The sequence below is a fragment of the Centroberyx affinis genome, unplaced genomic scaffold (genome assembly GCF_046629955.1).
Source record: "Centroberyx affinis isolate AG114_WGS23_722 - 3 ecotype Tasmania unplaced genomic scaffold, CSIRO-AGI_Caff_v1 ptg002870l_1, whole genome shotgun sequence".
NCBI classification, from domain to species: Eukaryota; Metazoa; Chordata; class Actinopteri; order Beryciformes; family Berycidae; genus Centroberyx; species Centroberyx affinis.
The window spans coordinates 305930-330508 of NW_027281003.1; the positions used below are offsets into that span (position 1 = coordinate 305930).

A 24579-nucleotide genomic window follows, 5' to 3' on the forward strand; every position below is an offset into this window, starting at 1 on the left:
GTCACCGAGAAGCAAGAATGTATGTGATCGATTGTCCATAAAAGATGGGATGTTTGTGTTGAATTCCAGTGTATGGTGGTGTTAAAGCGAATTTTACTGGGACTATTGGACCTTAGTTATCAGCACTGTGTGTTCACAGTTCTGACTGAGGTGACTGTAGCCTGCCAAGTTGAGCTCAAGAAAAACTCAACATTTGCTTAACATTTGTATTTATGATTTCTAATGTTAAAATGACATGACAGGGTCAGATCTGAATGCTCTGATCGATCTATTACATTGCATCATGTATACAGATACAGTACTATACCATTGATGGAACTTATTTATGTTCACTTTGTTTAGTAATAACACTGTGATTATATGTATTTCATTCAATTTACTTCACTTCTTTTTACATGATCGATGTGTCTGGTAAATAAACAATATTGTCTTATTATTATTTCATATCTCGTGCTTTAATTGGTTGAACTATCATCTTAATTGCATGTCCGTTCTGACATTTGTGACCTTATCAAGATGAGATGAAACTTACTGAATGATCTTTTATTCAAGTTCTATTTACAGCAAAGTCAACACCCTCACAACATCCTCATGCATGAAATGTAACATAAATCAAACTAATGTATTTCAAAACAGAAAGGAAAAAGTCAACTAAAACATAGCAGTTTGACAATTCTGCTGACAAACAAGGTATTTATATTTACAAATAGCCAAACCACCATTTTGTCAAAACGGGACATGAAAACATTTTACATTCATATTTCAAAGAGACAGTATAACATACATTTTGAAGATACACAGAGACATAATGAAGAGAAGGAAAACTTTTGACGCTTGAACATAATGATCACAAACAGTAAGACATCTTACATTGTCATACCTCAGCAGGAACTAATCACCAAGCAATATCTCATTTAATATTCCATCTTGTACATATGATATAACGACATAGAATTATTTCAAAACAAGGTACTCAGGTGTGAAAGATCAATAGAAATTGTGCTGCTTGAACAACCCAGGTTTTATTCCCAGCCATAACAGGCAAGTTACCACTCAGTCAGGATCACAGAGAATACAAGCCTACTGTTCTGCAAATGAGGAACCTGAGGCAACCGCAGTCGAAAAGAAACTCCATTTCACGTTCATGTTTGATCCTTACATTACGCTTCCATCGTCACTCTGCTCTCTTATAATGAAGAGCCGGAGCTCTTTGATTAACGGCATCACATATCCTGAGAAATCCTGAGGACCAGGAATGAATAAAGTTCCAGTGTTTCCCCCCCTCTCACTTCTCAAGAGCCTTCATCCACTGTCAGCTCTTGCAGCTGCTCCTGCACAGAGTCCAGCTGGTCTGTTTGGTTCTCCTCTTGCTCTCCTGAGTCCTGGTCTTGCTTCTCTGCCTCTTGGTTCTGCTCCTCTGGTTGCTCATGCTGGACCGCCTCCTCTGTCTTTGGTTCCTCACGTCCGTTCTCCAGGTTCTCTGAGCTCTCGAAACAGCCAGAATCCCTCGGCTCCTTGGTGTTTTCCCCAGATCTGCCCTCCTCATCTGGGTCTGACTCATCTTCAGCTGAATGGGGAAAAGAGAGACGCAGTTAAAAACAGAATAGCTTGACAATACATACGCAATTCATTAATCCATCCTAAACCCTAATAGGTCCTCTCATCCTGCTCAAATGTTTCAGAGAGAGAATTTAAGGTCAGGTTGTGTAAAGCTGTAAACAAACAGGCCACGACTAATCCTCTAATTCGCTCTGCTTAAATATGCTTATTAAAATCACATAAAGCACCGGTATTCTCCGTTCAGTGTCTTCAGTCTCGGGGTGATCTGAGTCATTTCTTGTGTAATTAACATAGGGAAGTGTGTTACTGCAGCTAACTGCAATGCTAATGGGCATCCATAAACTGTATTCAGAGTATAGCCATTGCTCCAGGAGAGGTGTTAGAACTGCACCTAATGATTTGTCTGGAGGGCAAACGAGCTCAGATATCAAAGCCTTTCTGAGGACAAAATAGGCTTTCCTACAGGCGACTGAGCATAACTGCAAACTGTGAGTGGAGTGTTGTACAAGTGAGCCATATAAAATGTACCTAATTAGCAAGCTGAGGCAGAAAAAATGTGATGTTACCATAAAGCATGCCCCAAAGACACATACACTGCTTGAACCTGACGCCCAAGTGTCACCAAGTGACTCTGAAATTAATACTTCAGTGGTAAGTTGTAACTAACAGACATTTATTGGGACATTTTCTTAAGCATTGAGATTTTAGATTAGAAGGCTATTATTCATTGCTTGCCTGGGGAACAGGATCATTATGATAGATTATGGGCAGTGCAGAGTTATATGATTATGTGAATGTGTGGTAGCTGGATGTGAACGTACAGTCCCTCATCAGTTCAGTGGCGTTCAGGATCTTGTTGCGCTGTTCTGGGTCGGTGATGTTCAGCTCGTTGAGGTGAGACTCCTTCAGCCCTCTGAAATCCTCCAGGCTCTGGAAACCATGCATGGACAGCAACGAGCTCAGCTCCTGAAACACAGAGGAAGATTACATTCACACAAATATTATTTAGATTGAGATGCATTTATAATATAACCCTTTTAAGATGTGGTCTTTAAAGGTGACTATGTGGACAATGGCAACCATCACAGCAGGTAGTATCAGGTGTTAGCTGACCTGCTGCAATGCAACACACAGTGACATCAGAAGGGAGTGTATCTTACGGTCAGGCCGATGCTCTCCAGCACTTCCTCCAGGGTTTTGGGTTTGTCTTTGGACCGGTGGCTCTTACTGTGGCAGCGTTTCCTCCGGACCGGGGGGCTCTCGTCAGGCAAAATGTTGACGTAGATGAACTTGAAGGAGCCCACCTTGTTGTTGAGCTTCCCTGTCCAGGTCCCCACTGGGGGCTTCTCAATGATGTAGATGATGTCACCTTTCTGTAAGAGAGGTGACGCATGAATACCTCAGCTTAGATGTTAGGATGATGTCACCAAAACCCTATGAGTCTTGAACCAGGCTGAATAAATAATTAAACGCATCCCGCCTAGCTAACTGTACACAGCAAAATCATCAGTGTTGATTTAGCTCCAAGTTAATTTAACACTTTTGATGTGTGTGTTTTGCCCTATCAGCTCTATGGAGCAACATCTCTCCAATTAACACTTGTCAACTCAAAATAAATTGTGACTGAAGAAATCACACTTATTACCATGAGGAAATATTCTGTGTAGAAGCATTGCTAAGGAAATGTGATTTTTTTCCTCCAGCAAACTACCGACTGACTAAACACTAAACATTTTCATCCTCATTAACAGAATTTTCATGGTCGATCATGGTATAGCGCTGTATAATTTGCGCTTCAGTGACTGAATCACTACAGAAATGATGTTATTTCTCAAACAAATAGTCAGTAATGGGCCATGTAGCTTAAGTTGTGCCTTCATGAATGATAATCAGAACGACCCTTTTTGTTTCACACTGTTACTAACAAGCTCCCCGGGGGACGGCTTGACAAGACAGCAGAAGAGGCCGAGGGCTGAAGCAGAGACGCAGAGGATTTCCCCCGGGACTCACTTGGAGTTTCAGCGACTCCACATCATATGGGCTGGGGGTGAAGTCAGTGTGGACCAGTGCGCGGCCACAGAAGGGTCCGCTGTATGAGAGGCCGTTCTCCTCCAGCCTCATGCTGTCTCTCTGGCAGTATCCACTGTCCAAGCTCTGTCTGTCACCACCTGAGACACACACACACACACACACACACACATTTGAAATGAAATGGAGCCACACACTCATTGAGTTGCATTCAGCACACTCAGATGCTTCACATTGCAGGACTGACCCATTTAATAATAACAACAATAATAATATTACTACTACTACTAGTACTAATAATAATAATTATAATACATTTTATTTGTATAGCATTTTTCAAGATACTCAAAGACGCTTTACATGAAATAGTATGAGCATAAATAAAAACAGTGTACAAATACATAGCAAGTAAGAAACTATACTAAAACTATATAAAAACAAACAAAAACAAGGGATAGGTAGGTCAATAAAGGCAGAAGTAGAAGCAGTAGTGTCAATAAAACAGAAGGGGAAAAGACAGAAATATGGTGGAGGAGGAAGAAAGAGAGTCAGATATTAAAAGCAACTTACTACTCATACTCATCAACTTATGTACTGTAAAATCAAGCTCATGATCATTTTTACTTTCAGAGGTTTTTGGACAGTCGGGGGGCGACTTACTGCCAGAGAGCTGGCGGGTGACGGGGCTGGGTGTGGTGTCCTCTGATCCTGTGGAGCACACAGACGTCCTCTGTCCCGCACTCAGGTCTGGGAGACAGTCACTGACAGGAGAAAGGGAGCTCTCCTCACCACTCTCCCCCTGGAAGCACAAAGGAAAATGATGCAGTTCAGCGTCGAAGTCCATTCACTTTCAGTTCACTCAATTAAAAATATTAATTGGAAGTGCAATTCACATAATGATACTGGTCTCTTTCTCCTGAGCCTGATTTATAATAATAATAATGTGATACTTTATTGATCCATGTAAGGAAATTCTCTTTTATCTTTTTGGACTCCCTACTTAACTACATTAATCCAAACTGCCCCTAAATGTCGCTGTACATGTAAGAACCTTTTTTATGGAATAGCATTTCCAGTTCTTCAATTTTAAATTAATTTAATCAAGAGTGAATTGTTCCAAACCCTGGTACAGGTAAGCACTTAAACATCAGACAGCTGAGACTCATCCTGCCTTTGTTTGGACAATACAATGCACAAGTCTGTCCACTAGGTGGAGGCAATTTCAATCTTTTGTGATAACTACACACCTTCCTATTTCAGGAGGTGTTTACAGTGCTGTAAGTTACTGTACTGTGCTGTAACTGTCTTCATAAAAGCTGGGGCATGTTTCTGTATTGGCAGTACTTTATAGTTCAACCATATATCATAGATAGCATTTTAGTGTATAAATGTATGAATTGTTATGAGTTGAACTGTAAAATATTACGATATTCATCCAGTAAAGTGTGTAAGGCTTTTTTTTAAAGGCTTTACCCCCTCCTCAGCCAGGGCCTTCTGCACCATCTTGGATGTTTTGCGGGTCATGGTACGTGAGATGACGTTGCGCCATTTCTTGCCAAGCTTGCTGCCACTTTTCACAGCTTCCTCTGCTGTTACACCCTCTGCCACCTGGGATCACAGTTATGGTCATCATGAAGAGTATTCTCTCATCAAGTTGTGTGAATTGTATTCAGTCACACACATGCAAACAGTCATGGATACACACACACACAAACAAATATACAAACAAATTTCAAAAAGGCTATTCGGCATAAATTAGAGAGACAATGCAGTGGTGAGGTTGTGAGACAGCTTCAGTAAATCATGATTATGCGTAAATTAGTGTGTTATTCATCAGCAGGTTTAGATAGAAAGCAGAGAGATGGGTACACACTACTTTTTTTGTCAGTTTTGTCATCTCTTGATCTGTGTTGTAAATACTTGTACAGCACCTTGTTGTTTTTGAGCGTTAACACAAGCCACAAAAGCTACAGGCCCTGTGGTAATTGAGTTTGCATACACACATGTTGCTTATGCCCACAAAGGCACACACACACACACACACACACACACACACACAGACACACTTGCACACTTTTGTGACCACACGCTCAGACTGAATACATAGTTTGTCAGTGTTACCAGATATAACTCATTCTATAACAATGACTTTGGACTCAGACGTGAAAGCTAATGATGCAATCAATTCTTTATGAGGCAGTTTATGAGGCAAATAGACTGCATGAGACTGTCAGCTATCGTGCATCTGTGACGGAGGCTCTCTGCTTGACTAGCTCGCACCGGAGGACATCCTGTCTGAGTGGCTCTGTCATCCGGCTTCAGCGTCGAGCTCAAACGCAACGCTCAGCATCATCCTCTTTCTTACTTCCCCTCTTCTTCTAAACCCCCTTCGCTTATTTGTCCTCCAATTTCCAGTCACGGCATGTACAATCTTGTTAGGAAGTTCAGTCTCTGTCAATTTCAATTTCAATATTTGCAAGCAACACCCAACAGTCTGTTTTTGGTGATTATTTCAGGAAGCAGTAACTGTGCACTTCTGTAATGGCCCGAAACTCATAAACTAATTTCTGCTTGCCCCTTGTGCCACTTTTGGCCACTTCTGGAAACAGTGTGATTTTGAGGCTGGGTGCAGAGGTCACACATTGGTCTGCACGGCCTCCACTGAGGAACAATGTGATAAAATCTCTGTAAAGGAACTCACATCTACAGGAACTCCAAACACAAAGAGAGATAAAATAGCTACTTCTACTTCTCAAAAAAAGGCACGTATGTCTAAGCATCTGTTTCTGTTTGTGTGTGTGTGTGTGTGTGTGTGTGTGTTCGTGTTTGAGAGGAACATCAAGTGACTAATGAATGAGTAAATACGTGAATAAGTGAGTGACAGTGCAACAATCCAACTTACTGCCTCATCCAAGGTGAACTCTTTATCTGCCACAACAGGAGAGGTGGGTTTGGGCTTCATGAAGTCCTTGAAGCTGCTGGACCTTTGCAGGCTGAGCTGTAAACACATTGCATTGTCAATTGCATTTTGTTTGAAATCATAAAGACAAGGCCCAGACAAGCATACACTTGCTATAGAGCGGAAATATGAGGGCACTAACAAAAGTAGAGGGTCAACAGTGCATCATAATAAATCATCTCCATACACAAGTCTTATCACAAGGCGACGAGTGTAAACATTTAAGCTGTTACTAGTAAAAACAGCCTCCAGAAATATGTCAGGCGGTTTTTTGATGCTTTTTAGTGGAACTTTTCATCTTAGATAATGCTGATCATAGATTGAATCTTCAGCTGGATTAGTCAGAAAGACTCACTGCCTGGGCTTTCCATCACACGGTTATCAAAAGATAAAGAGTCATGAATCTGGATCAGTGTAGGCCTGCAAGCTCCTGCTGCAGATGGTGGTTGTTTCTGAAAGTCCTGTGTATGTAGTTGTAGCAGCACAAAGGAAACGATGCACGGTGAAGCGCAAGACGATTCCCCTATCACGAATAGTTAGTGTTCAGAAGACAGAGTAAATGCTACCATGATGACAAGATTATATTTTAAGTGGCTTTCAGACGAGACGACACATGGGAACAGGGAAATGATAAAATATGAGTGATAAAAATGAGATGGCAAAATGACAGAAGTCACCATCTGCTGCTGTTTTTAGTCTGGATTTAAAAGAAGAAGAAGAAGAAGAAGGGAGATGAGGCTAATTGCAGAAACTTACTTTAAGACTGGTCTAAGCCTTTGACTGATCTAAAATGATCTATTTTAAGTTCTCAGTCTGATAAGTGTTACTTGCATACACTTAAATTAAGAATTACTTATTTTGAGCCAAAGCCAAAGTTTTGGTCTGTATTTATGCAACTGGCCTCTGGAGTCAAGACTGTCATACGTTGGCAAGGGAGCTATTTCATAGTTTGAACAAAACTATTAAGTAGAGTTTCTACTAACTTTAGTGGAAATTCTTAGGCATGATTTTCCATTTAACCACATGTCTCGGTATATCACCTTATCTCAACCAGTCCTTCTTGATTCTTGGTTGAAACCACAGGAAGCAGGCACAGCTTGAGCAACTGCTGCCAACCAATCATTGCAGACATCTAGTCAGCTTTGGTGTCTGACAGTCTGTGTCTGTGTCTCGGCTGAAGGATTAAACCACCAACACAGCCCAGGGAACAATTGCTATTATTATGAGGCAATCTTGCAGGAGAATGATTATTTTCCCTGTCACAATTCTCCTCCCTGAAAACCTATGAATCTTTCAAATAAATCAATTCTCTATTAATGCTTCACAATCGCAGACCATAGACTCATGTAATGGTACAATGATCTTCCTCAGCCCCGATTATTGCTGGTGACAATTATGTGTTGATGGGATGATGGTTGAGAACAAAGGTAATGAGATGTGTAATGATATGGCCTGAATTGGACCGCAGAAGAAGAGCTGTGGATGGAAAACAAGGGGCACTGGTGTCAGGCGTAGGAGGCTGTAGCGCTCATCCTGGCAGCCAGAGACGAAGGAGCCAGAAGCCACAAAACATATTCTGACTCAAACTACATCTGCAGCAGTGACTCACTCAACCATAGTAGAGGAACCTAACTTAGTGCATGTTTTAAATTGAAGCCTCTTTTTTGGGGAGGTAGTTGAAGCTGACACATATTTGTTTTATATGCTCCCATCAACTTCTTACACCTTGCAAAGCCTTAAGTTTCATTATAGGTTTTGTTGTTCAGCTTCACCGCAAAGGTTTGAGCGGCACATCCTGTGACAAAGAGCTGCACATACGTATGTGTGTTGTATAACAAGCATATTCACTTAAGTGTTCTAAGTGAGTGAGACAGTGTGTGTGAGACAAACTAAACAGCACTCAACACCAATCACAGTCCATAATGAACATCTTTATAAAGGCTCATCTTGTGCATGTTCACTTTACCCCCTTTAACCCCTTAAAACATTAACAACCCAAACACTTCTCACCTTCTTCTTCTGCACCTGCTCTTTCTCCGAGGCATTGGAAGGTCGTCGCCTCAACATCTTCTTCTTCTGTGGTCCTCGGATCTCTGTTGCCAAACGGTGATGAGACGGCTGCTGATGTAAATCAATAAGGGTTTCTGCCACTCCGGTGTCACAGCCGATGTACTCAGATAAAACAGAGGAAGACAGAACTCTCCTCCTTTGCAGCGAAGCGGAGCGCAGAGACTGAGAGGAAGTCACATGGCCACACAGGAACTAAAGAGGCAAACCCTGTTTTTGGAGCTCTGGTTTGGGTTTACACACCGTCTGCTCTTTCACAGGGTTTGTTATTTCTCAGTCTTGCGTGCCAAGCTCTGTGGCTCAATACTACACTGCCACTCACACGAGACAGTTCAGCAGAATGTTATTACCAACTGCTGTTTTCACAAACTCAATGTGAACAGTACAGATGAAAACCGACAATGTACATTTCAAATACTTAAGGCCAATACAGGCCAAAAAGTAATATAATTCTTTTTGTGATGCATACCCAACACTGGTCATTTTTTGGTATGGTGTGATAAAAAATCTGAACATGTGGTTTCTCATATTGTTCAGTCAGATAAAAACTGTGCTGCTATAGCCTAAGGAGAGAATCATCAAGTAAGAGCAGTTGTTTACAAAGCATATCATCCCCTACTGTGCTATCAAATCTGCATTGTATAGCATGAATAAACCCTGCAGCTACCGTATTAAAACATTTCTCTTTGCCTTCCACTCCTCCACAGCCATATGCTTTTGACTTCAGCAGAATGATGAACTGAATTTGCTGGCGGGCAACATTGCATCATGCCACGCTACAGCAGCTCTTGTTTTTGTCAACCAGCTTTGTGTGGTCATGGGTCATTCAGTTCGTCCGAACAAGAAGATGGTTTTTGATCTCTCAGATTGTTATTTAGTCATACTTCTCATATGAACACCTATTTCTTATTGGAACTGAGGTGCAGAAGTGAAAGGCATGTAATGATGACATATTTAGAAACTGAGCAACGGCTTTGTGGCAGCTGCAGTGGAGGCCTGCCCAAGCTATATACCAAAATCATAATCTGGCAGATGAATCAATGGTCAAACAGGCTAGCACATCCAACTGTGGATGTATATATAGGAAAAGTGGTTTCAGATACAGTAAAAATGAGATGCAGGGCGATTCAGAAACCCATGTTCACATTATAGTAACAACCAAAAATAGACAAATAAGCAGAAAACAACTTGAGTGACCCATAGAAATGTGCATATTTTTGCATATACATGTAGAGACAAGGCAAGCATTAGTAAGAAAAGCAAAGAGGGAAGTAGAAGGTAAGTTGAATTTAGCTTGTTATTTTGGTGTGGCAGAAAACCACATGATAAGAGGATGCCCTATTTTTGTTTCCTGTCGCTCTTTCTATCGAAGGGTGACAACAAGCAAATCTTTCTACAGATCTCAGAGGGACAAAATTATGAGGAAAAAAGTTTTGATTTCACTGGAGATTCGTTGAAGCCTATAGGGGGGCATTAATTACCGGAGATAACACACACACAGCTGTTAGGGACATGGATGGTACTCTACACATAAAGATGCAAATGTTTTACAGTAACTACCCAAACAATGTAATGTGGAAGAAGCTGTTTTGCTCACACAGAACAATGATCTCATATTTTCAACATCAAGAGTCATATTATTGTTCCTCTTTTTGAGGCCTCTTTACCTCAACGCCGACTACGCAAGCCGGATATGGGTGAATTTGCCATTTCTAAAAGGCTGTCTTGTCTTTATCTTTACTTTCCCCCGATATGACGCCATAAGTATTAAACACCATCTGACTATGTAAAAAACTTATTTTCAGCTGTATAGGCTTGTTAGACCAGAGCATGCAGATGCAGGGTGGGTCATGATGGGAACCATTCACACCTCCAAGCTGCTCTGACAGAATAGTTGCCAGGCAACCGGCCTTCTGCTAGCATGAGCTCTTCATATGTGGCACAACTGAACCACAAGATCTGTTCACACATGGCAAGCTGACTGCTGTTTGGTCTCAGCATGTAATGATGACCCCAATTATCTGCCATTGTCAGGCGTCATTTAGGTGATAAGAAATTACCAAGGCTGGGAAAGTGGAGGACTATTAATGTTCAATGTAGTTTTTGTGGGAATTAGGAATTGTTTTACATTACACAATTACATTACAATACATTCATGAATATCCGATACTATATTTACCCAAGTCATATGTAAACCATACTCTCTCTTTTCCGGTCAAGATATTCATGTTTATATTAATGTAATTGTCTCATGTTTGTGTGCCTCTGCTCTATGTGCTTCTTCCCATTTGTCACCAATAACTACAATCCCAATTAATATCAACATTTAATGTACACACTATGTTTTGTATATAACCCACTTTTATTTATGTCAGTTTTGTTATCACTTTTCACTAATAAAAACAAAAGAAAATGCAATAACTTTAAACTACTTAAAAAAAGGAATTGTATTGTTGTGGGGTTATGATTAATAAAAAGAAAGAGTCTGTAAATTGAGTCTATGGCTTTAAAAGAGCATTACTTTAATAAAATAGAAATTATATTGCATTGCCAACTGGCAAAAGCCCCTTTCAGCAGGTCATACAAATATCCAATTTAAAAACTAAAAAACTGAAACAAAAATCACAAAAAAAAATCATTTTGCAAATGTTCAACACAACAAAAGCAAACATTTCCTACCCAATTAAAAGATCAAACAAAAATATCCATTAAAACAAAAAAATAAATGGCTAAATGGTAAAAATCCAGTGCATCTCTCAACCTGGTTTAGCTGCATTGCATTGTTGTCAGTAGAGACTGCATAGGGTAACATTAGTGTGCAACTCTGCTGTGATAGAAACGGACTGAGAGAAATCGAGAGACGGGGGGGTGGGGGGTGGGGGCGTGTGGCTGTTCAGACGATGTTGTGGAGGAGAGCGGCGGCCAGAGCGGCGAGGGTCAGTGAGACGGAGCAGACGGACGCAGAGGATCCGTCCTGCAGGAAGGGCTCCGTGTTCCTGAGCATCCACTGCTTCTCCTCCTGCAGCCCCTGCCTGTCCAGCTCCACACCCATCACACTCCGGATGGTCGTATAGTATGAGTCCAGCCACTGCAGCTACAGGGAGAGAAGGGCACCAGTCAAAAGTTTGGACACACTACATTTTTCTTTATTTTTACTATTTCCCACATTTTAGAATAATAGTCAAGACATCAAAACTATGAAAAAACACAAATGAAATTATGCAGTGAAGTGTTAAACAAATCAAAACTATCTTATATTTTAGATTCTTTAAAGTAGCCATCCTTTGCCTTGATGGAAAGGCAAAGACTTTGGAAAGAAATTCATACATAGGCATCAACTTCACTATTTATATTTGTCTAAGAAACAAATTTCAAGCATTTAAGCATAAGCCTTTAGATCAAAATGGCTTTAATGAGAACAATGAGAAACATAGCGTGTTCAATCAGGTGTGTCCAAACTTTTGACTTGTAGTGGTAGTTCTGCTAGGATTCTCTTTAACTGAGCTGACAAAACATAGCAGCTACAGTCAATTTCACACGTGGTTTTGTTTTCTAAAAGAGCGTTTTGACCTCCGGAGTAGCAGAAAAAAACTTCAATCTGAAGAAAGTCGTGTAAAGGGGATTTTTTAAGAGGAAACCAACATTTGTGTGCCAGGAAGATGAAATAACCAGTTCGACGTCACGTTCTCTTAGACCTGCATGTATTTACAAATGAAAAAGGAAACTGAACGTCTCTTGGGGGGAGGCAACAGCTTATCTTACATATCTTACAGTCACGCTACCAGGCATTTACTCTCTTGGGGGCTTTTTAGTATCTCCATCAAATAAAGGTAATTCCAAGCCCATGAAAGTGAAACTGCTATTAACTTCTTTAATTATGCACCAAGATATTTCTTACCTGTTCAGCGCTAAGGAGAGAGGTGTCAATCAGCTTTCTGTCATATGGAACCAGTGACACCGTGTGAAAGGTCAGATAGTTTTCACCGTACTGAGGGGAAGAAAAACACATAGAGCCAGAAATCATTCACCATAACATGATGTTAAATGATTGATATCACGCTTCAAAAACAAGATCAGAAATTATCAATCATTTTCTGATTTGGTCAACCGGTCCATCGATTCATCCCGCTAATGGCTTATCTACCTTTGTCTGGGCAGGTGCGATCACAGCAACATCTTCAATCCGGATCCCAAATTCATTCTCCTTGTAATATCCTGGTTCTGAGAGAAAGATATCATCAGATTGTTATTTTTCACACTTTGCTAAAAACACGCTCACATCTGAAAGAGAAAGTACTAAATGTAATGTTCAATTCCCTTAAACAGGCTGAGCATAAAAAAGAGGATATGTGGGGTTTATCTGTTGGGATGTGAATTGTTCTAATGAAGCCTCACCTATAGAGGTGAACATGCCGGCTCTGAAAGGAATGTTGTTACTCTGAAAGCCAACCGGCCCTGGAAAAATCACAATATTACAATATTACAACAATACAAATTACAGAACATGGTTACATAAAGGTGAAATCTACCCTCAAACACATCTCATGTATATTTGATTTGATTTATGTGCATGAACAAGTATTTTTACACTCCAACAGTGCTATTATCCATTGCATGAATATTACAAACTGTGTCTTACGCCCACATTTATCCATATTTTCCAGCTAGGTAGCATGATGTGGCTTTGCAATTCCTGATAAAGAGTGTAAAGGATAACTATTGTATGTTCAATTAAAAAAAAAAAAAAAGATGGCATGGCTTGCTATGATTGTTCCTTTCAATTTCACTTCACCAATTCCTCCCATCTCCCTGAAGCTCATTCTCGTAAGCTGAGTCTGGGTTTTCTGCTCCTTTTTGTCAAGCAAGGTGAGTGCGAGGGGATCGCATTGAGAAATGAAATCTGTGCTCGCAAATCCAAATTGCTTGTCAGGTTATTCATTTTCTGGCTCTCAGCTATTAGTGCCACAGTGCAGTGAAGTTCAATTTGATGTAAAATCTCACACAGCCTCCCATGCATCATGTTTGGCTTCAGACTGTATTGCTTTTTGACATCACTGATTATTGAAGTCTGTGTTTGAATTGTTTTAGTAGGGTGGATTTTGACTTTGAATTGTGTTCATGTATGCAGATGAAGTGGTTGGTTTTTAAAAAGCAGAATAGAAAGTTAACTTTCGATATGAGATCATGCAATTCCTGAAACCTAGGAAAATTAAAAGTGGTCCTACATTCATGAACTCCGAAGTAGTTTCCTACACCATGACCCGTGCCGTGGCCGTAGTTCAAGCCCACCTGCCACAATGCTCTGCGACCCAGCATCTCTATGTTTACACCTGTTGATGAACAAAAGCCATATAGAGAGCTTTAACTCAAACATCCTGCTGCAGATGGTAAACATCCATCCCTGCTTCAATAAGAGCAGAAAATGATCATTCAGTCATGGTGAGTGGAGAAACAGGGCTCTCTAGTGGTGAAATGGAGAAGGTTTTAGGGTTAAATCAGAGTTTAAATCTGATTTTGAACTTTCATGGATGTATTTCATACCCACCTCGTGTCCCTATGGGAAATATGGTTTGAGATATCTCAATGTTTCCCATGAGCACTCGAGTGAAGGCCTCCTATGCAACGAGACATGTGGAAGAGGTATTTAAAGGAATATTTTGTATTGTGTGGCATTAAACTTGTTATGCAAAGAATACAATTTACAGCCAAAACAGCTGGATTTTCTGACTTGATGATGAATTCCAAGAACATGATATTTATTTTCCAAAAGTACAGAAAACAACTGCTATGCTAGATTATTGGCCATCATACTGTTTCAATGTTATAGAAAAAAAAAATCCCTTCAGATGGTAGCATTTTGAATAATATATCAAAAGTTGTACCCTTTCCATTGCTGTGGGGGTTCCCCAGTGAACTGTCCGAGTGATGTCAGTGGTGCCATCTCTAATAGTAGCGAGAGAGAGGTTTACTCATTTTAAATGCTCATGACTTAAGGCGAAACTACAGTTATTCTGTGACTAGAGTATATTTACTCACAGATACTGGCCACCAGAGTCCACCAGGTACATCTCTTTAACCGTCAGCTTCCGGTTGGTTTCATTTGTGGGGCTGCAACACAGAAATCATGACAAAACAGCAGCAGTACACCTCTGGGATGCTGGTAACTCACTAGGAGAAAACTGAATGACCTAGTTACACGTGATAAAAGCAAAAAAGGTGAAGTCAACAAGAAGTGGAAGGATTTTAATTCAGCTTACCTGTAATGGGCAAGAGCAGCATTGGGTCCACTTGCAGAGATCGTCTCAAAGCTCGGGCCTCTGCTGTAATTCTGTTTGCTACAATAACGTTTGTATTAGCTGGGAAACTCTACTATTTTATTTAAGTTTATTTGGCTCTCTATTTTTAGTAGTGAGTACAATGAGATCTGGCACTTACAGTCAAACAGCTATTCAGGATTTACCGTAATCCCCCCATAACTGATACATAAATCCAACTTATTTTTTACAGTAGTTGAGTCATTCTTTAAACGAGTATTGATTCTCTGACTTGTGTAATTTAATTGAGGCGCAGTAGCAGAACGTCTTCTTGAGCCAAATACGTCAGTACTCGTCCCTCGGGTGTGTCTGTGTGCGCGCTCACCTGCGACGCTCGTCGACGTAGCGCGCTGCCGACAGCTCCGTCTCCATCCCCACGGGCACGGCCGTCTCCAGCCACATCAGAAGCTGGATGACTGCCACCGCATCCCTCACCTGCACACAGCCAGAATGACGCACAGAGGTCTCAGGTAAACTCAGCATCAAACAAAACAACACAAAATATATCGGCAAGTATTGAAAATTCACATGTTACAAGGCTGTTTATAGAGCTGCAAGGATTAATCCATGAATCGATTAGTTGTCAACTATTAAATTAATCGCCAACTATTTTGATAATCGATTAATCGGTCCAAGTAATTTTTTAAGAAAAATAAGTTGAAATTCTCTGATTCCAGCTTCTTAAATGTGAATTTTTCCTGGTTTCTTTACTCCTCTATGACAGTAAACTGAATATCTTTGGGTTGTGGACAAAACAAGACATTTGAGGACGTCATCTTGGGCTTTGGGAAACACTGATCGACATTTTTCACCGTTTTCTGACATTTTATAGACCAAACAACTAATCGATTAATCGAGAAAATAATCGTCAGATTAATCGACAATGAAAATAATCGTTAGGTGCAGCCCTAGCTGTTTAGTTTAGTTTAGTTTATTAGGGTCCCCGTTAGCTGTCACCGAGGTAACAGTCTTCCTGGGATCTGTTGAATACAGAAAACACTGGGCAGGGTAATAAATGTATCAAGCTGTGTATTCATAGTTTTCCCATGATGTCACATGCATTTCCTGGGATTTCCTTCTTGGCTGTCCTTTGATTATAATCACCTGTTCATTTATAACAATCACCTGTTATTTTCCCACCAAGATGGCTGTGAGGTGATGGGACAGAATACTATGAATAGGACTCACTCAAGTGCTCTAGCTATTGTTTTGGTTAAATTTGATAGTGGTGGGACAGAAAACAAGTTTTTTTTTTTTGTCCAAAACAAGAAAAAAAAACCCCCCAAAATCCCAAAAAATTCCACAATTCTCTCTGCATAATCAAAAAGAATGTAAACATGATTATTATGGGGTAGTTTTACAACCATGTAAACAACCTAATCAGACTATTGCTTTAATCGCAGTATTGGCAATAGTCGCATTATTGTGCGCATGTAAAGTTAGCCAATGAAAACTTTGAAAATATGCCTCCACTCATAAAAGTCCCACCAGGATGGATGATCAATTAGTGAACCGCTGGGTGAGAAAGCTCTCAGACAGAGGAAGGCACTGGCAACTTTATAGCTTCATAAATGCGGCCACTGAAAGCATTTCCTTTAGAGTTGTTCCTAACTGTGTGGGTGTGTGTGTGCATGTGTATATTTGTGTGTGCGTGTGTGTGTGTGTGTGTGTGTGTGTGTGTGTGTGTGTGTGTGTGTGTGCGCGCGCGTGTGTGTGTGTGTGTGTGTGGATGACATACATGAGCTTCCCTCAGGATACGTTGCTCAGTCTCATCTTTCACCGCTTTAGTCGTCAACACAGGAGAGTAGGAGCTGGTGACAAGCTTATCCTGCATGAGGGGGAGAGAGAGAGAGAGAGAAGAGAGAGAGAGAGGCAATGAATAATAACAATAATAATAATAATGTAAAAAATAATTCTTCATTCTTTATCTATTCCTGGGGGGAAATTGTCTTTTTCCTTGCCCTCCGCAACAATAGAGAGGTCAGAGCACATTGTAATTCACAGAGGAGTTTCCCTGCAGCTGGTTGGGATTCAGTGTCTTGCTCAAGGACACTTCAGCAGGGCAGAAGTTTGCTGATGGTCTCTCTAATCACTGCACCCCCCCGGCACCCCTAATCTTGCCTTTTATGTGAACATGAATGTAATCTAATCATAGTTTTCCTTTTCCACTGCTTTTTATGTACAGAAAATGTCCTACTGCTGATTAAAATAACCCCTTTAATGGTAGAATACAGATTGAATATTAGATTTTGTCGATATATAAATATTTACATGTTAAAGACCAATGATTATAGTATGGTGGTCCCAGGTGAAAAGTGAAAAGTAAGTATATAATTTTTTTGATGCTGAATTTTCTTGCCTTGACCTTTTGACATAAGAACTGACAGCATGTGACAACTATAAAAGAGTTTTACATGTGTTTGGTGCTGTTAAAGCCTTTTTAGACTTGTAAACTTAACAGACCAGTATTTTGAATTCTAGAAAGCATAATTTTCATCTACAAATTAAGCTCTTCCAGATCATAATGTGAGTGAATATTGTATGAGTATATGAGTATAGCTTTGGTGAAATCTCTTTGTTCCACTGCTGTCATTACCTGTGGTGTGATCAGCTCATAAAGCGCGTAGTTGGTGTACTCTGTACCGATCCACACTTTTACCCCGGGCTTGGCCACATACTCCTGGAGGGAGGGTCGTACGCTGTCATAGCTTTTCAACTGGACACAGAGGGACTGGTTACAGGAGGCGTTCAGGTACACCTTAATATCCTCTGTCACTCTGTCAATGTGTAAAAAGAGCCTGGGAAAGGAAGGGGAAGAGATGTAGGTTAGATTAGATAAGATTAAATAAGATTAAATTGATATCAGTTAAAATACAACAAGTTGTTCATACAAATGCACCTAAGAAAAAGAAAAAACAGCCTGGAATGAAACCTTCAAGAATAAAAACACAGAAAAATCTGAATTATTTCCACTGTGGATCTTAAAGAATACTGAAAACAGTGAGCACTATTTAATTTAAGACTATCTAATTTAAAAGCATTAAACATGGGCTTGTGTTTAGGTTTTCAGGGGAGGTGAGAGAGACAGAAGCAGAGAAGTAAAGAAGACAGAGAGAAAGAAATCCCTTCGAATGTGACTGTAACATGACTGTCAACAACGTTCACATGAAATCTCTGTAAAAAATGGACTTGCCAGATCTCATCCATTGTCAGCAGTGTGTAGGAGTAGAAGAAGGGGTTGTATGGGATGTCGTTTCCACGCAGATTGAACAACCCTGAGAGAAAACACACAACCGGCTATCAGCAGCAGCTCACGCATCCATTTACATGATCTACGGGAACGGTCTGAGCCGAGACTCACTGCTGGTGTCTGATGCTTTAGTCTGCAATACGTGACTTTCTGTGGGCTCCTGTCATTGAAAAGAGATGCACTAATTCTGAAATCATAAGTCATAAGTCATAAGTCAGTGAGTGTATGTAGTTAGGATTGTGCTGTGTGACTCCAACAATACACCATGTGGGTTGTGTGGTTGTTTGCTTTTGAATAATTTGCTATTCATTTACAGAGTGGGAACTGATAATCCAATATACATTACTGATTGCCTGATTCAAGTTGCAATTGTAAAATGGTTTACTCAAACTCAGTTATGCAATCTGATTGCGTTTAATAAGTCTTGGGTTACTTTGCCTTCAAAACCCATAGACTATAAAGTTGAATGGACATGTAATTCCAGTTAAATAGTTTTAATAATGTTATTATCATCTTCTGAAACCACTATCAACTATTCTTTTTTTTTAAATTGGATTTTTTCAATATTTTATTAAATATTGAACAAATTCTGAATTAATCCTACAAGCAGTTACCTATTTTTCAAAAGCATGTGTAATCTCGTTCTTATATTTTTGTCATTAATCATGTTGGATTACAGTTACCATGTCTGTCAATCAGATTACTGTAATCCTATTATAACTCCCCAACCCTTCACATTAGACAGTAATTCTATAACCTGCAATTCTATCCTAAAACTCTTCTTACTTCTTGCGTTTTGAGGAGACAAAACTGAATGTCCTCCAAAGCACATATACAAGGAATTGTAATGAATAGATTTACATTTACCTATTAGGCATTTAACTGGTGCTTGTATCCAGCGCATCTTACAATGAATTCAACAGTAGAAGCTTAATTTCCTAAATCAGCAACATTACAAGCTACGTTAAAGTCATTTAGACATGCTTGTGATGAAGAGCTATATCGATAAATGAACGTGAACGTGAACCAATAGCTGATTTATTCAAATATGTTTTTACAGGTTCTTTGGCACCATGTATTAACTGCAAAGTTTGAGTTTCTTACAGGCAGTTTCATCCAGTGCTGATAGTAAAAGGGCAGTGGGCTGGTAAGGATTGTCCCTCATCTGACTCCGTATGTGCTCCACCTTCATCTGCCAGGTCCTTCCTGTGGACACACACACACACACACACACCATTAGCTTTATGATCCTCTCCATTTACCTACTCTCTGACAATGGTAAAAAGGCCTCTATAGCTAGGCTACAGACAACTTCCTTATCTGGTGCCTTTTCCATTTTATCCCTTGACTTGATTTGACAAGCAGCAATAAAAACATGAATCGGCTGTTTTTATGGCTGTGTTTGTGGTGTGCTTATTGCTTTCTGGCCAGTTTGCAGGTATTTATCAGCCTCACAGATAAAGGGCACCACACTGGCAGACCATCAGACTACTGTGTGTGAACAGACACACACTCATACACACACACACACACACAAGCAAACACACGTGTAAATCTGTCTGGCAGGCGGGTGAGGTTGTCAGGTGGGATGGAAGGTCTCTCCTTCCACACGCGGTCCACCAGATTATCAGGGATGGACTTGAGGGTGCAATTGCACGGTGCCAGGTTGGCGCTGTAGTCCTCCTGCGTTTCTAATGGAGGAAATTGCAGACGATTACACACACTGAACTGAATCAATCACAAGTAAACAGTCTGCATGGCGTCTGGAGGCCGCATCAATACTTTTCCATCTACTTGGGTGAGCACTTTATTGACGTTAAACCGGACTGACAGGATGGCGAATGGGGCCGGGCCGACTTACTGAGGGAGAAGAGGAAGGGATCAAAGCCGATCTTGCCGCCCCGTGGAACCTCAGACATTAGCCAGTCTGCCACGCTGCTGATGGACACTGGGGAACATCACACATGACAGACTGTATCAAGCCATTACTGAGTTTAAAGTATGTGACAGTACAGATTAAGAAGGCCTACCTGTGCTGCTACTATGAATATTATGGTGCATTGGAACAACATATAGAAATCATAATGTATCTGTCAAATCAGCAGGGATTGCTTTGTTACAAAATGTGGATTGTAAGACTGGGCTGATATACCGGTTTCACTATATACTGCAGTAAAAATCCCAGACAATGATGACAATTTCTATTAATTTGGCTATCATAATCCAGAAAACAACATGTACAAATTAATCCAAATGTGAAGGTATAAAGGTGCAATAAGTAAGATTTTTACTATCCCAGAGCACAGAATTTCCATAAATCATCTGCAGGGGTTTGATAGGGTTGTTGGTCAGTACCAGTGACTCAACAATTACTTTGCCAGGCTCTGAGATTTCTGGCTTTCAAAACTCACTTTTCGGCCCGTACTCTCTGCTTAGCAAGGACAACACCTCATCTTAACCCCCCCCTTCACATTTTCCACTGAATTGACGTAGGGCGGTGCTATGAGTAAGTGAACTGTCACAAGAAATTTGTTCTCAAGCCAAAAAAGCTAATGACAAAGCAGTATTATAATTACAGTGTTTTGCATTGTGATATATAGTCTCTCCACTAGACCTTTCTGATTGATCCTTGCTCCAATTAGCTTACTTGTCTCCATTGTGAAAATGTGACTTTATTATTTATGCCAATTACAGGTCACCATAAACTGTGCTAGAGATCTGGATGTCGATAAAATTCATAGATTACTTATTGCCCCTTTAAATAGAACAAACATGCACTGAAGTGACTTTACTTTGTTTTAGTGCAATGTTTATAAAGTAAATACCATGATAATAGGCTACCATTTATCAGGATGTTTTTGGGCAAGATCATCATACCATAAATATTTGATGCTGGCCCGTGTTTACCTCGTTGTCATAACTAGTAACATTATGAGCATCCCACCATCTCTTTCCAGATCCCAGTTGCAGTCCATCTGTCTCTCAGCTTGAACCCAGTAGCGGCTGTCTGTCCACAGCACGGCCTTGGTCGGAGTAACTACAGCAGTGCCTGGGGAGGGAGGACAACAGCTGCGTCATGGCGGGGCCAGTGTTGACACTGAATTACAAACGACTGTAAATGTCAGCGTTGACTTATTTCAGTGCGTGATGGGCCAGCTAATCGTGAAAAATGTGAAAAAAACACAGAGGAAGCGCAGGCAGCAGCCCAGCAATGCGCGGTGGATGTATAATATACGAGCTTGTCGTCCCGTACATTGTCATTCCACTGTTGTACCTTGTCCAGTAACGACAGCTGAATATCTGCTGGAATACAAAGCTGGCATGTCAGACTCTCAATAGAGGTTCACACAGTAATGATAAATGTGCTGTGTGTGGTTTTCTACAGTAGGCAGAAAATGTCTCCTTTCTTTATAGACTTTATTGTTCCTCCAGCACCTTTGGAAGTTTGGCCTGGTCTATGTATTCTCAATGGAAAAAAATGAGGCCTATGGAGAGTGATTGGTCCTGTTAATCCTTTCATCTACGCAACAGCTGAGTGTAGAAGTACAATAGCTATGATTATCTGTTCTGCTCTCCACTGTTGGTGTATGCCGTCTCATACAACACACCGCCGATTCACCAGTTACTCACCAGCGACTCGGCCAATGAGAATACTGATGAAAGACGGGACGCAATGACGCGGTGAATGAGAGCCGATGAAGCCAAATTAATGTGCAGCAGGTTGTAACCTACGATGAGGAGGAGGGATGAGGGCAGAGGAGCTGCATGCCCGCAGTACTCAGAGGTATAGGGAGTTGAGTCATGAGGAGGAGGAGGAAGACAAGGAGGAAGAGAAGGGAGAGGAGGAAGAGGAAGAAGAGGAGGAAGAGGAGGAAGAGGAGGCGGAACAAGCGAGAGGCAGATGTACCTGCTGAGCCTGTGAAGCCGGTCATGAAGGCCATCCTAGCATCGCGTGGTGCAATGTACTCACTCTGTCAGAGACACAGACTAGTTCAGCATCACACACACATGCACACGCACACTCAAATACTCCCATAAAGCTTGCTTGCCTTGGGGACCCTGGAAGAATAACCCAGGCATATGCACAAATACTCAAACAGACACACACATATACACACACCCATTCACACACACACACACACACACACACCCACACACACACACATACAAACATGCTTTAAACCCCACTGAATTAATTATGATGGACATGTAGGACAGCAGACATACCAGGTGAGCATCAGTGCCAGGAATGATGTAGGCAGAGATTTCTAGGCGACTCATTACCTCTCTGAGGTCCCGCAGACTGAGAGTTGTATTGACCGCTGTGCTGGGGAGGTACTGTGACACACACACACACACACACACACATTGGGAAGAGTCTTCAGATTTAATTAAAACCTGTAAAACTGCTGAATCATCCCTTTTGTGTATCTCCCATTGTAATCATTAACTGTAGCACATGTACAGTAATCATTAACTGTAGTAAAAAGTGTATTGAAACAACATGCAGCGTGTCTTGATAGACAAACATGGAATTTCTTGATAGGATTTTGTTGAAGTCATTTTTATGATAAAGCGCCACATAAAACAGTGGAGTACAAAGCTGACTTTTTCACTGTAACAAGTAAATAATTGTTGCATGTGAGGTATCATCCAGTGTCAAGGTCACAGTGATCCTACCGGTGGGACCGCTGAGCAGTTCCTCTCAGCTCTCCCTTCTGCAACAGCAGCAATACTGTTTCCTGAAATGTGGCATGAGGAAAGCATGAGGAAGAGACATTGGAAAATGACACATTGAAGTGGCAGAGCTGAGCTGTGTAAGCACATTCTCAGATCTGAGTAAAGTGCTGCTCTCATTTGGCAACTTATCTTGTGTTAATCTTTTTTGACATTGTGACTGGCAGAGCCAACTTTGGAATTTTCCCTTTAAAAAAAAAAAATCAATGCAGCTTAAAGCTTAGGATGTTTAAGGACAAATGTCAGTGGTCAATCAAACTGGAGGATGATGAACAACCTCTGTCTGCAGAGACTAGAGAGAGCAGCCATGCAAAAAAAACATCAAAGACACAATCAATCAAGATACTGTAATTCAATCATGTTCATGCTCATGGATGCTCCGTCCAACATAAAAACAGACACGGTTATTGAACAGAACTGTCAATCCCATAAGACTCAGTCACAGCCAAATTGTATGCAAAGAAATCCCAATGAATAAACCAAAAGGCATGGGAAGAGCAGATGGCAATTTCTTATGCCCCCTTTGCAAGCAACAGTATGAGTCTTGTTCATGAGGCAACATGCACACAGATTTGTATGGAGGGAGCATTTTAAATATATGCAGATTTATAAATATATATTAAATATATGCAGGGAGCATTTTAAATATATGCCGTTAGACTTCGGTCCTATCATAAATTCTCAGATATTATATTTTTTCTTTCTTTTTCTTTTCTTTCATTATTATAAACATGTGAAAATACTGATTTGCTGTAAGTCAATAAAAGTCCTTAAACAGAGAGCAGACACATGAGACTTACTAACAAAGACAGATCAACTATAGTGAGTGTAAAGAGGAACTTTTACCTGCCAGAGCTGTGAAGGACAGAGCCAACAGCCAGCCATAGGAGAGCATCTTGGCACCAGCAGCCTGTCGCGAGCGAATCCACAGACAGAATGGCAACAAAGCAGGTGCTCCAATGTTTATGCAGCGTATGTGAGAAAGAGTGTGTGGGTGTTCAGTGAGAAAATGTGTGTGGGTGTCTGGTAGAGTAAGTGTGTGACTGTGTCCGTCCTCTCTCTCTCTCTCTCTCTCTCTCTCTCTCTCTCTCTCTCTCTCTCACTCTCTCACTCTCTCACTATCTCCACTCACAGCGGCCCTCTGATAGGAATCATGTGCAGTGGCTTTGGGGGTGGATCTCCGGCTGAGAACAATTTCTTTGCTCCCTGCCATAAAATACAATGTGTCAAGCCACTTTGACCACCTAGCTGTTTTCCCCCCGGCATGTTGCCTGAGTTGCTCACCTGGCTTAGCAGCACAGCAACGCAACTGTGAAGAGGAGACGGGACTTCAACGGGTCTCCTGCTCAGCTGTTCAGTTCTTATGCAAATGTTCTCTTACTGTTCTCACTTTAATTATTATTATTATAATATGAGAGTTGCCAAGGCTCATTGTGTACAGCCAGTATATGCTGTAAAATATTGTTCCTCAGTATTTGTCTGTGGGCATGTGCTGTATTTTTTCATGTCTGTGTATTTGCCTGTATGCAAATGTATGCACACGTCTCCGTGCCTGAGTATATGCAGGAGTCTATGTGTGAAGATTCACACATTTTAGGCGAAACTCCTGGAAATCCCTCAGAGCTTTCCACAGAAAATGTTTGCTGCCTGTATTTTTACGTCCT

General features: G+C 40.8%; 2 protein-coding genes across 2 annotated transcripts; both read right to left on the reverse strand.

The window, feature by feature from the left end:
* Positions 1–529: 529 nt before the first annotated feature.
* Positions 530–8748, reverse strand: sash3 (SAM and SH3 domain containing 3). The gene is made up of 8 exons (XM_071536391.1): positions 8558–8748; positions 6491–6586; positions 5062–5196; positions 4249–4387; positions 3571–3728; positions 2721–2933; positions 2382–2526; positions 530–1567 (listed from the first exon to the last, which is right to left on the reverse strand). Exons 1-8 carry the CDS (start codon positions 8612–8614, stop codon positions 1293–1295), a joined length of 1218 nt encoding a protein of 405 aa, XP_071392492.1. The 5' UTR covers positions 8615–8748; the 3' UTR covers positions 530–1292.
* Positions 8749–11122: 2374 nt separating this feature from the next.
* xpnpep2 (X-prolyl aminopeptidase (aminopeptidase P) 2, membrane-bound) lies at positions 11123–24253 on the reverse strand. The gene is made up of 22 exons (XM_071536422.1): positions 24200–24253; positions 23762–23825; positions 22859–22920; positions 22406–22516; positions 22086–22149; positions 21123–21227; positions 20040–20126; positions 19726–19869; positions 19283–19384; positions 18122–18203; positions 17525–17726; positions 16667–16756; positions 15254–15363; positions 14872–14949; positions 14651–14722; positions 14497–14557; positions 14160–14229; positions 13840–13944; positions 13010–13069; positions 12759–12835; positions 12513–12602; positions 11123–11708 (listed from the first exon to the last, which is right to left on the reverse strand). Exons 2-22 carry the CDS (start codon positions 23808–23810, stop codon positions 11508–11510), a joined length of 2022 nt encoding a protein of 673 aa, XP_071392523.1. The 5' UTR covers positions 23811–23825; positions 24200–24253; the 3' UTR covers positions 11123–11507.
* Between the last annotated feature and the right edge of the window lie 326 nt (positions 24254–24579).

What these genes read in the sequence shown, in the direction of transcription:
- sash3 (XM_071536391.1), bottom strand. Translation starts at nt 8,614, where the DNA reads ATGTTGAGGCGACGACCTTCCAATGCCTCGGAGAAAGAGCAGGTGCAG. An exon ending in AGTTCACCTTGGATGAGGCA is followed by an intron (nt 5,197 to 6,490) that starts GTAAGTTGGATT and finishes CTGTGATCCCAG; the next exon opens with GTGGCAGAGGGTGTAACAGC. An exon ending in TGGAGAGCATCGGCCTGACC is followed by an intron (nt 2,527 to 2,720) that starts GTAAGATACACT and finishes TCTGTGTTTCAG; the next exon opens with GAGCTGAGCTCGTTGCTGTC.
- xpnpep2 (XM_071536422.1), bottom strand. Translation starts at nt 23,810, where the DNA reads ATGCTCTCCTATGGCTGGCTGTTGGCTCTGTCCTTCACAGCTCTGGCA. An exon ending in AGCACTGGATGAAACTGCCT is followed by an intron (nt 18,204 to 19,282) that starts GTAAGAAACTCA and finishes GTTTTCTCTCAG; the next exon opens with GGTTGTTCAATCTGCGTGGA. An exon ending in CGGCATGTTCACCTCTATAG is followed by an intron (nt 12,836 to 13,009) that starts GTGAGGCTTCAT and finishes TCTTTCTCTCAG; the next exon opens with AACCAGGATATTACAAGGAG.